The 13,145-nt window shown below is 44.9% G+C and overlaps 1 protein-coding gene across 1 annotated transcript in view; it reads left to right on the top strand.

Annotated features, from left to right (window-relative positions):
- ITPR2 (inositol 1,4,5-trisphosphate receptor type 2) overlaps window positions 1-13,145 on the top strand; it is a 350,183-nt gene that overhangs the window by 173,190 nt on the left and 163,848 nt on the right. The window contains exons 32-34 of the mRNA XM_084631622.1: window positions 1,416-1,541; window positions 11,614-11,742; window positions 12,369-12,489. Of these exons, the coding sequence (XP_084487748.1) occupies window positions 1,416-1,541; window positions 11,614-11,742; window positions 12,369-12,489 (376 nt within the window). The remainder of the gene's footprint in view (window positions 1-1,415; window positions 1,542-11,613; window positions 11,743-12,368; window positions 12,490-13,145) is intronic.

Below are 13,145 nucleotides of genomic sequence, written 5' to 3' on the forward strand. Positions count from 1 at the left end.
ACGTAACACAAGAACCAGCGGTCATTCAGTGAAATTAATAGGCAGCAGGTTTAAAACAAACAAAAGGAAGTACTTCTTCACACAGCGCAGCCAATCTTTGGAATTCGTTGCCGGGGAAGTTGTGAAGGCCAAAAGTATAACTGGTTCAAAAAGGAATTAAAGAAGTTTATGGAGGATAGGTCCATCAATGACTATTAGCCAAGATGGTCAGGGATGTAACCCCATGCTCTGCATGACTGCCAGATGCTGGGACTGGATTACAGGTAGGGTGACCAGATGTCCCGATTTTATAGGGACAGTCCCGATATTTTGGGCTTTGTCTTATATAGGTGCCTATTATCCGCCCACCCTCTTTCCAGATTTTTCACACTTGCTGTCTGGTCACCCTAAAGATGGGATGGATCACTTGATGATTGCTTTGTTCTGTTCATTCCCTTTGAAGCATCTGGCCCTGGCCACTGTCAGAAGACAGGCTACGGGGCTAGATGGACCCATTGGTCTGACCCAGTATGACTGTTCTTATGTAAGTGGGGTCAATGTAGAGCCTCAGATTCCAGCTTCATGCTTCCATTTTGCTGATGAAACTTGTAACAGGGTTCACTCACCACTGTGGCACCTTCTGCTGCCTGTTTGGGAATTAGCTCTGCATGTTAACGCTTCCTCTTCAGGTGTTGCCTCGCCGCCATCATTCCTGTTCTAGAACCCAGGTCTCTCTAAGGACTGTGGCATCCTCTTCAGCAACACAGCCCCCTGGCCATGTCACACCCTGTGCTCCCCACTTCAGGGGGACCTGCAGTCCACTGTTCAGCCAGTTCCCTTAGTGGCAACTGCAGCAAATTGTCTGGCCACTTCCTCATGGCCCCAGCATCATCTTTTCTCTTGCCTCAGGGCCTCAGCTTGCAAACTCCAGCAGCCAGAAGGAGCTGTCTCTTTCTCTCCTGGTCCCTGCTAGCATCACTGCTCTGTCCAGGGTGATGGCAGTTCTCTCAGCCCTTCACAGGCATAGTCCTTCCTCCCTGGGCTCCCAGCAGAGAACTACCTTCCTCTGCCCTGCAGCTCCCTTTTTATATGGGCCTGCTTGGCTGCTCCCTTCAGCCCTTCTTTGATTTGCTGCTTCTGGCACAGCCTCCCTAGGGCTGCTTTTAACCCCTTTTCTGCCAGTGGGGGGCAGCTGCCCCATCACAGAACTCTCCTAGGGAACAACTCTGCCTTTCATTTTAAAGCACTAGATTAGGATGCAGGAAATTCTGAGTTGTATTCCTAGCTCTGCTACAGACTTCGTACGTTATATTGGGCAAGTGTGTCATAATACATATGCACAAAGAAGTCAAATTACAGTTGCATTAAAACATTTAACACGCTGATGGCTTTCATGGTCATTTTCATGAGGTTTTTTTTATTTGATGCTCTTACAGGTGAAGATTGCATATGTGAACTTTGTTAATCACTGTTATGTGGACACTGAGGTGGAAATGAAGGAAATCTATGCTAGTAACCACATTTGGAAATTATTTGAGAACTTCCTTGTTGATATGGCAAGGGTAAGCTTTATGATGCATTACATATTACAGTATGCACATTCAAGATAGCTGAATGGGCAATAACTTTTCTGCTTTAACTTCATATGTTCTATTAACCATATTTTCAAATGCACGAGAGTGAAATGAATGAAATCTAATGGTGCATAATTTCGATTAAAATTTTCTTATCATTATTTAACCTGTTTTATCTCAAACATCACCACCCTGGAGATTCTTTTTATTTTTTAAGATAAAGGTATAAACTGGATTTGGCTGGGTTGTGGGTGTGAGAGACTCAGTGTATATCAGCAAGATCCATTTCAAAATTACTGTGGGTCTAGGAGCACACTGACACTTTTGTCGGTGAAACGTATGTCAGATGGGGGTGGTGTTTTCACACCCCGACCGACAAAATTTTACTGACAAAAGTCCTTGTGTAGACGTAGCCTTGGTGTCCTCATAGTTGCCATTTTATGTACATTAGAAACAGTCATAACTGATGGTCTCTGCTTACAAGAGGCCTAGGAGGTAGAATAACAGGTGTTTTTGCAAGTTTAGGAAGATTAAGATGTACTGGCAGAGACATGGGGAAGCTTGTGTAACCCAGTGGTTTACTGTGTGGTTACATGTCCCCTTTCTAGATTAATCTGCATAAGTATAAGAGCCTACTACTAATGCTAATGGAGTTACTTCTTTAGTTTAAGTGGTAGAGGTCCATGCTTTTAATGCTGAAAGCCATGGATTCAATCCCTGATGCTGAACAAGTGTTTGGAGGTGAGAGCTGTTCTGCTTTTACAGCACACCTCTAAACTGGATGCCTGGCTTTGTCCCCTACATTTTATGGCACTAAATTCTCACTCCTTGTGTTTTCTTTAGTTTAAATTAAAGAAGAGGTGAAAGAACCGCAGTTCAATTCTGTGGTGGGCTTTCACACCAAAGTAATAGCGCCTCATGAAATAGTTTCTTTGAAACCTTTCACAGAAAATAGCACACTCCTGTAGTTAGCACGATTTATAGCCTAGAGAAGAATAAGTTCAGATATTTGTGCAGTACAATAGGTGCGGAAGCCTCTTCACCTCTGTGAAGCAGAAAAAAATGGAGTTTTATTTATTTATTTTTCTGCTAAGAGTTTCAGGGAACAGGATAATGCGAGTGTGTGTGTGCGTGCGCTTCTCTTTTAGAGAAGGCCATCAGTAATGAGACCTCTGCAAACCCTACACAGCTGCTACCTGTCTTGTTTCTGTAGCTGTTCCTACAGTGAGGCCTCTTCTGGGCACTCCAGGCTCAGTTGAGAATGAAGATCAGAATTCGTGTTGGAGGGGATTCTGTGCTTTAACCTCTCCGACTTACAGCCAGCAGCATTTTCTTCTGTTTAATCCCCTTCCCCCAGAGGGGTTGCTCTTATCTGACATGGCGCAGTTCTGACCCTCCAGCAGGAGCATTCACAAACCTCTCTTCACTTTATCTCTGTAATAGGACCATTTTTATAGAAGCAGACATGTATAGGGAGGCACTTCCCTACACATTCTGCTACTCCAACCCAGAGACTTTCCTTGGCAGAGACCACCGATCGCGTTAAATTGTGCCAAATGGTTTAGCAGTATGGACATCAGATAGAGGTATGATGCTTGGCACTACCAAGCTCATTTGCACTTAGTCCTCTAATAAGAGAAATTAAACTCCAGATTTTCAGAGGGGAATAGTGAGTGTGTTGTTAATGCATTGTGCTGCCCAGCCCACCAACCATCTCTTTATTCTTTTTTGTGTGTGCACGCACACATGCTCCTTTTTTTTCTGAAAAAGAATTGCAAAAGTGCACTTTTGTGTTGCTGTCCTGCAGAGCCCTCTGGGTAGCTGCCTAATTAGTTCCTTTTCATTTCCTGGTTAGTAGATCCTTTTCTTTTCCCCCCTCAGCTAAAAGAGCATGTCAGAAATGCTCTCTTCTGCTCCATGCTTCAGCCAGGCCCTCTGGATATCCAAATCTTCTAGAATGTTGGGTGTATTTGCTCAGATCTGCTTTTCGGGGCTGAGGCAGTGTCCACATGTTGCAAATACGTCAGCTTTATGTAGCCATCAGGACTGTCAGAAGGCTCTTAGCTTTATGAAAAGATACTATGACAGCTCTCAAAAGAGTTAGAAAGAAGAACCCTTTGATCCTCTATGTTCCAGTGAGCTAAAAGAGCTGCTACGGGTGGGAGGGAAGGGGGCTAGAGGGAGGGAGGGAAATGCTTTTCTTTTAGCTGCTACAACTGCCTGTCAGTGGTGAGTCTGGGAACTGAGTCTGTGTTGTTAGAGAGCGCTAAGGTGGAAGATGGCTAGAGGTATCCTCCAGCTGGATTTCTTTCTTTTTCCATTTGAGAAGTTGACCTGGTTTTTGTTATCAGATTCAAGATCCAGTAAAGGCTGGGAGATAATAAGGGGTGCGGGAGGATCATAGGATTGCCATTCTGTTATGGGACCTGTGGTGGAGGAAGATGGACCCCTTCAGTGGCTTTCTAGCAATGTTTTTTTAGACAAGCGAGGGGGAAATCTTAAAAGCATTTTGCAGTTTTTAGTTTTGACAGTTGGTAAAATCGCCATGCCAGCACCATGCAGCTCCCTGTATTCCTGTTGGGATCCTGAACGTTGAGCCTCAAAGCTACTGGTTCCAGCAGAAATCGGCATGCTGCTTAATTAAAGGCAGAAGAACATCCAAATGGATTTAGGTCTGTGTCTTTTCAAGAAGTTTTGATTAGTAACTGAACCTTTGTTTACCTCCCCTAGAGCTGTGGGAAAAAATGTCACACCTCTACTGACCCTAGAGGGTTTTTAATCTCAGTTTTATGGAATAGCTACTGTTGCTTTTCTGTCTACGTAACCATTCCCTTTCTTGCTGTTGGGAAAAACACTACGCGCACTCCATGCCTTGATGATCTTATACATTAAAATCGAACACGCCTTTTCCAGGGTCCTTCATGCACCTGGGTCTTACCTTGCTCTCTGAAGACTCCCCTAACTGCCTCATGGCAATAATGTGCCTTGTATTGTCCACTCATACAGTGTTCTACTCAAAATTATTTGTATTACAATAAACTGCTTTTTTAAGTAGTGTCCCTCTGGGTGCTCCACTGTAGCTGTGCTTGCATCCCTGTGCTGCTGATCAGAGAACTTTGGTAGCAGTGTCCGTTCGGCCCACACATGTGTTGTCCCCCTCGCTGTGCTCTGCCATGAGGCTAATCAGCATTGGGAGAGCAAATCCTCCACAGTTCCTTCTCAACCGCCCCTGGCTTGAGACGGCGCTTTTAGCTGTCCATTTATTGGATCATTAACCCACTAAATACTTGCTAATCATTCTTTTAATTTCTTTTGTTGCTATTACTTAGTTTCCTTTGGATTTCTTTTTCTTTTTGTTCTTAAAATGTGTTTATTTTAATTTTTATTCACCCTCCTCCCTTGTCCAGGGACCACCTTGGGATGGGATATGCTTGGTTCACCAGGCTTTAAGAGGTGTCTCAACTTGAAAGAGGCCATCCTGGTGATGGACAGATATCCTCATTGTGTTCATTGCCTCGGGGAAAACCACATTCCCCAGAAGTGGTGGTTTCTGCCAGCAGCTGAAACCATGGTCCCAAAAGGACTGAGAGCTGAGACTTAAACTCCTAATGAAAGCAGCTCTCCAACCATCTTCAGACCCAGGCAGCAAGGTTCTTCGTCACTACCCTATACATTCAAGGGCGATGAGCATACAAAGACAACTATGAGCCACTCATACAAGGCTTCTAAAAAGAGGGCTGTGAATCCCCCTGAGTGAGCCCTGAACCAGCTGAAAAAGATCACCAGCTCATTTGGTATCATCGGCACTGACAGCACTGAAGCCATCCAAACGTGGATGGAGCAAAGTTGGGCTGCCTAAAGACCCGATGGGCATTGGCCAAGACAAGGACAGAGACCTTGCCTTGGGGAAGACTCCATCGGCGTGGACAACAGCATTGGTACCGTCAATGGTACGTCAAACACCACTGGATCATTTAACCCAGACTACGTCACCAATTCCATCAGTAGTCATCCTAGCACCGACAACCACTCCTGGTACTGGTACCTGTGGCACCACAAGACTTCAGATACTGAAGAGACATTACAATATCTGACATACCTGAGTCTCCTCTACTCGGTACCAGGGCTCCGGAACTGAGTCTGCCTTGCACTCTAGATTCCCCTTAGGTATTGTGCCGTGCACCCCTATTCTTCAGAGGGGAGTCAGACAGTGAGCAGGAGGAGGTGGACTCCTGTCGTTCCTTCCACACAACTTATAGTGCTCGTTACCAATCCGGACCTCCTCAGCCGTACCATCCGTCTGATTCTCAGCCTCCCTGGTAGGGACAACAATGGTTCCCACCATCCTAGTGGCCTTACTGGGATCCATGGCAGGCATATAGACATCATGCCTCCCGAAGTTCTAGCATGGCCCACTAGGAACCTATGAAGTGCCCTCAAGAGGTGATGGAGGAACTGGAGGCTGATATTGAGGAAGAGGTTCCACCTTAGACCAACATCTCCTCTTCCTCACCAGGTGAGGCAGTGGTGCCCCCTCCATTGTCCTTTGTAGAAGGTTTTTTAAACTTTTTCAAAGCCTAGCTAAGAGGGTGTCTGACACACTGCAGTTACCACTACAGGAGGTGAGAGAATCACATCATAAATTGCCGGACACTTAGCACTCCTCTTTCTCATCCAAAGTAGCTCTCCCCATCAACAAGGCTATGTTTGAGCCAACCAAACTTGTATGGCAGACCACTGCATGGGTCCTACCAACCTTTAAACAGGCTGATAAATATTATGTGCCAGCGAAGGACACAGAATTTCTTTTCTCCCATCCACCCTTAATTAAATCATTGTGGATGTGGTAAATTCCAGAGGTCTGCAACATCAGGTGGAATCAGTCCCCTATGGTTGGGATTGGAAATGCCTCTACCTATTTGGGAGAAAGGCTTATTCATCTGCCACTCTACAATTCCTCATGGCAAATTTACCAGGCCCTAACAGCAAAATATGACCATATCAATGAACAAAACTCCATTCCTTGATTGAGCAGGTTCCAGAATCTCTCAGAGATTAGTTAAGGGCCATTCTCAGTGAAGAGCAACTGCTGCCCAAGATGGCACTTCAGTCAGCACTCGATGCAGCTGATATGGTGGTGTGATCCATCTCCACTCCCATTGTGATGTGTTGAGCCTCTTGACTTCCCCGAGAAAGTGCAAACAATGTTGGAGGACCTTCCCTTTGAAAGCACAGAATTGTTTGCAGAAAAGACAGATGCATCTCTCCACACTCTTAAAGATTCCAGGGCTATTCTTCAGTCGTCAGGGATTTACCCACCTGGGCAGAAGAGGAAATACAGTCCTCTGCCCTCATTCAAATCTTGCACGGCACACTACCCAACCCAATGCTTTTATGAACAACAGAAGAAGAAGTCTAGGTTCTCAAAATACCAACCATCAGGCCCACAGCCTGCTTCTTCCCAATCATCTACCTCAAAACAAAATCAGTTTTGACTGGTTGGTTGGGGTGCTGACAGACTACTCCCTTCAACACCATCTAACACTGGTCAACCCTTTGCATCGGCTCGCTCTGTTCTGCAGCACTTGGGAACGGATAACATCTGACAAATGGGTTCTGGGGATCATTCGCGATGTCTGTCCATTTCACCTCCCTCCTCAACACCCTTCCCCATTTTTCTTCAGGGACCCCTCTCATGAGAGCCTGTTATATGAGAGAGAGAGAGAGAGAGAGAGAGAGACACCACCTCCTCAGTTTAGAAGCCATAGAACCAGTACCTCAACATCTATGAGGCAAAGGTTTTTATTCCTCATTACTTCCTGATACCCAAGAAAGAGAGGTTGGAGACGCATACTAGATCTCAGTGCACTCAACAAATTCGTCAAGACTTAGAAATTCAAGATGGTCACTTTAGTAGCAATTATTCCAGCGTTGCAACAGGGAGATTGGTTCTTGGCCCTCGACCTCCAGGATGCTTATTTCCATATTTCAATCATACCATCCCACAGATGATATCTCAGATTTACGCTGCGGCAGGACCAGTACCAGTCCAGAGTGCTCCCCTTTGGCCTCTCATCGGCTCCCAGAATATTCTCCAAGGTCCTCTCTGTAGTGGCAGCCCACCTACACTCCCAGGGGATCATGATCTATCCTTACTTGGACAATTGTCTCCTCACTATGTGCTCCTTCAACAAAGCACTGTGGGTTACCCATACGACTGTGAACTTGTTCAGAAGCTTGGACCTACAAATCACGTACAAAAATCAACAAGAGATTAGAATTCATAGGAGCCAATCTCAACTCTGTACAAGTGAGAGTGCTCCTTCCACAACACAGATTCCTCAGTGTTTCCGCACTCCTAGAGACAGTGCAAGCCCACCATTGAATATCAGCAAGACATTGCCTTCAGCTTCTGGGGCACATAGCTGCGGGCACATTTGTGATAACTCATGCCAGACTTTGCCTAAGTCATGGGTCAGCTCAGTTTACAGGCTGAACAAAGACAGCCTAGACAAACCGCTATTGCTACGCACCAAGGTCATACAACCCTTGAAATGGTGGAAGGACCCAGAAGGTCTGCACGGTGATTGCGTTCACACAGCCTCCTTCGTCACTACTCCTCACCACCGACGTATCTCTCATAGGGTGGGGTGCACATCTCAACAACCTCACAGTACAGGGCAAATGGTCTCCCTATGAAGTGTGTCTTCACAACAACCTCCTCGAACTAAGAGTGGTCAGCAATGTGTGCACTCACTTCCTTCTGCTGATCAGAGGCGTGCACACACACAAAGGTCGTGACAAACAACATAGCGTGCATGCACTACATAAATCGTCAAGGGAGCTCCAGATCACCATCCCTTTGCGTGGAAGCACTAGAGCTGTGGAACTGGTGCATTTCCCACCAGTGTTACAATATTAGCAGCCTACCTACCGGGAGTGCACAACACGACAGCAGACAGTCTCAGTCACAATTTCCCACATGACCACAATGGGAGATGGACTCAGTGATACTCCATGACAAGCTGATGGGGAACACTGATAATAGACTTGTTCGCCACTTACCTGAACAAGAAATGCCCATGATACTGCTTGAGAGCAGGCCTCAGATAACACTTCTTAGGGGACATTTTCTTTCTCTCATGGGACAAGGGCCTTCTTTACACCTTTCCCCCATTTCCTTTCTTACTGAAAGTTGTATTGAAAATAAAAAGAGAGAGAGAGAGCAAATATCAAACTGATTGCTCCTACCTGGCCAAGACAGAGGTGGTACCATTACCTGTCACAATTGGCGACGTGTCTTCCAATCCCTCTTCAACTCGCTTCTTAACTCCTCTCGCAGAACAAAGGATGCACTCTTCATTTCAACCCACAGATACTGCAGCTCAAAGCCTGGCTCCATTGTGGTTCCAACATGTAGAGAGATCCTGCTCTGAGGAGGTACAGGAAGTGTTACTACACAGCAGGAAATGGACTATCTGTCGTACTTACTTACGAAAGTGGACCAGGTTTCAGACCATTCCAGACATATTACCCTGGCATCTGCTACTTTACCACTAGCCTTAGACTATCTACTGACTCTTAAGAAATCTGGACTATCTGTTAACTTGCTCAAGGTACATTTTAGCAGCAACAGCGACTTTTCACCAGCAAATAGAAGGGTACTTGGTCCTCTCGCACCCAACTACATAGAGGTAGGTTCCTTAAAGGCATAGCAAACTTCTTTCCCCAACCCAGACATCCTACCTCACCATGGGACCTGAATTTAGTATTAAAAAGACTGACCATACCATACTTCAAAGCCATGGCCACTTGTTCACTCATGCAACTTTCAATGAAGATGGCGTTTCTGGTCGCCATCACCTCAGCGAGAAGGATTGGAGAGATAGCGGCTCTTATGGTGCACCCCTCATTTACTGTGTTCTTTCCTGACAAGGTTATGCTAAGACCGCACCCGAAATTCATCCCCAAGGTGACTTTGGCCTTTCACATGAATCAACTCATTCACCTCCTGACCTTTTGTCCCAAACCTCACCAGGATAATAGGGAAGCCATTCTACACATGCTAGATGTAAGGAGAGCCCTGGCCTCCTTCTTGGACAGGACAAAGGCTTTTAGGAAATCTCCTAGGCTTTTCCTCTCCATTGCGGTTAGGTCTGAAGGTGCAGTGACATCAGCCCAGAGACTCTCTAAATGTGTCCCGAGCTGCATCAAGCACTGTTGACAGGCTCGTAATTTAGTACCTCAATGTGTTATCCGTACCCACTCCACAAGATTGTTTTCCTCCTTGGTCACCTTCTTCAAGGATGTCCCCATCCCGGAAATCTTCAGAGCAGCTACTTGGGCATGTGCACATACCTTTACAGAACACTATGCCATCACAGTGCTGATGCTAGCTTTGACTCCGCAGTATTATTGTCCATACTAGACTCGATTCCAGTGCTCCAGCCTTCCATGGGGGGTGCTGCTTGGGAGTCACCTACAGTGGAGCACCCATAGGAATGCTACTTGAAGAAGTAGTTACTCAAATTGTGCAGTAACGATGGTTCTTCGAGATGTGTCCCCATATGGGTGCTCCTCGACCCATCCTCGTCCCCTCCACTTCAGTGTTCTTATCATGGACTCTGCAATAGAGAGGGAACTGAGGAGCATTTGCCTGCGCAATGCTGATTAACCTTGTGGCAGAGCACAAGGGAGGAACAGCGCATGTGCAGACCGAACGGATGCTGCTACCAAAGTTCTCTGATCAGTAGCACAAGGATGCAAGCACATCTACAGTGGAGCACCCATAGGGACACACATCTTGAAGAACCATTGTTACTGCACAAGGTGAGTAACTTGTTCATCTCCCAGCAATGACTGGTGCTGTTTGAAGTCTCCATAAATGTCCTTTAAACACTTCTGGCTATTTTGCCAAAGTTTCTGGCTTACAAGGTTCATGTGCCGCTACAGTACTGCGTAATCAGAAAGCTGGATGGCCTGACCTGGGATATAGGTCTTTATGCTCTTTCTAGCCCTGCCACTGAATTTTTCTCTGTGAGATTGAACAAATCACTTACCCTCTCTGTTCTTCAATTCCCTAGCTATCAAATCTCCTCCCCCACAAAAAAAATCCTCAATTTTTTTTTACCATAAATGTATGCAGCATAAAATGATGAATGTTGTAGAAGAATGTTGTCTTCTAGGACGCTGTACAGAAGTTGAATCATTCCACATTCTTTCACAGCCCATTAATTGGCCTTAAGAAGTACTTCAGTTCAGCTCCAACCCTCTCTCAATGTCCTCCTATCCCCTCTTCTCCTTCTTCCTTCGTTTTGCAAATCTCTCATGTCTTACACTTAACACTGTGACATGATGAATCTACCATGTAGCTCACCTGGCAGAGTGGGTGGGTCTTTGACCGTTTTTGCAGTTTGTTCCTATGGAGGCCTGCTGACTGAATGCATGGGATTTTGCTTTTGTTATATCTGTGCTTGCTTCCTACTTGTCCTTTTTTGTTTGCTTGGTTGGTTTTGGTTTTTAAAGCTCTTACTTTGAAGGAGCTCCATCTTTCCCATCTGGCTGTAATAATTGAAACCAGCTCCAAATTCAGCACCCTTTGAGATCTTTCTCACTCTTCTAATAAAGTAGGTTTATCTTTCCATCTGTCTAAAGTCTCCTCCAACCCACCTGGAGGAATGCTCCTTTTTCCTCCTGAGTCTGTCTAGATGCGTAAGGTGGCATGTGATGTGTGGGCCTACAGGACTGACCAGTGTTATCCAACAAACTCATTTGTTTCATGGCGAGGGAAAGAGTAGCCAACTCAACTAGAGGATCTAGTTCAGGAAGGGTAGGGATCGGGAGGGAGTGGAGCTCCCAGGAACAAAGATAATTAAACAGAATACAACTTGACTACAAGGTAGGTATCTTGATTTTATATGTTTAATACAAAAATTAACATTTTTGAAAAAGGATTAAATATCAGTTCTCTCTCTCCTCTGTGTGTGTGTGTGTGTTTCTCTTTTAAAATGTTCAAAGATCACAAGTAAAAAAAAAGCTAATATTTTCCTTTTCATTGTAGGTTTGCAACACAACTACAGACCGGAAACATGCAGACACATCTCTGGAGAAGTATGTCACTGAACCAGTAATGAACATTGTGAGTGGCTTCTTCAGTTCTCCATTTTCAGATAACAGCACCAGCCTCCAGGTAAGAAGAAGGAAGACTGCAACAAATGTGTAATTCAGATAATTAATGTGTCATCTTCCACTCGCTGGAGGGGAGTGCTTCAACTTTTTTTCCTTCTTTATTTCCTCTCCCACTCCTCATGATTCACACTGTGTAACACCTCCTGTAAATATGCCCTTGACAAATTGTACTCCTGATTACCCTTATCCAGAAAAGGACTCTTTCTCCACAGAGCTTTACATCTGACTTCTGTGACTTCATTGGGACTTTGCATGACTGATCTCTTTGCAAAATCAGGGAACTTTTCTTTGTGTTTCTAAAAGAGGAAATCTTTGTGGCCCAAGTTGGAAAGTTTGCCACGTGTTTGGGACCCAAGAAATCTCCCCGTTATTTTTTTGCAGTATGCCATTTTGTTTGATATCAATGGTAATTTTGACTGAGAAAGGACTGCATGATTTGGCACTCTATAAGAATGCCAAACTGGTTTATTTTTCATCCTGTATTGAAGAGTGATAACGGTTGAACTGAGTTGTACTTTGATTATAGAGGCTAAAAGTTATGCATGTAATTTATGTGGTGCATAACCTAGGGTAATTGTAAGGAGGATTTTAAAGTCTAAAACTAGTTGCTTACCTTTTTGTTTTCAGACACATCAGCCAGTTTTTATTCAACTGCTTCAGTCTGCTTTTAGAATTTACAACTGTAACTGGCCAAACCCAGCACAGAAAGCCTCAGTGGAGTCATGTATCAAAACTTTGGCTGAAGTGGGTAGGTGCCAAGTTTTTACTTAATAATTCTTCACTGTGTTTTAAATAAGCCTGAGTTGGGATCCATCCATTATTTTTCGGGTTGTAGCATCCTGGAAATCAAGGCACTGATAATACTAGAAAACTGTGTTATAATTTCATAAGAATGGCCATATTGGGTCAAACCGAAGGTCCGTCTAGCCCAATCTTCTATCAGTGGCCAATGCCAGAGGGAATGAACAGAGCAGGTAATCATCAAGTGATCCATCCTCTGTTGTTCATTTCCAGCTTCTGGCAAACAGGCTAGGGACACACCATCCCTGCCCATTCTAGCTAATAGCCACTGATGGACCTATCCTCCATAAATTTGACAATGACAGGTTTCAGAGTAACAGCCGTGTTAGTCTGTATTCGCAAAAAAGGTGCCACAAGTACTCCTTTTCTTTTTGCAAATTTCACAGTGTAAGTCTCGGAAGCTCTGACTTTCAGGTCTCATTTCTTCCCTTACTTATACGCCATTTGAATCTGTCTGTTCAATGGGGTGGTTCAGGTGAATGGTCGTGTTCAGTGGTGTAAGTGAAAGTAGAATTGGACTCCAAGCAGGTGGCATTCGTCTACACTATTACATTAAGACCTCATTTTCTTATATAGAAATGATCTTAAACTGGGTCAGACCAT

This window comes from Lepidochelys olivacea (assembly GCF_965140295.1).
Source record: "Lepidochelys olivacea isolate rLepOli2 genome assembly, chromosome: 1".
NCBI lineage: Eukaryota > Metazoa > Chordata > Testudines > Cheloniidae > Lepidochelys > Lepidochelys olivacea.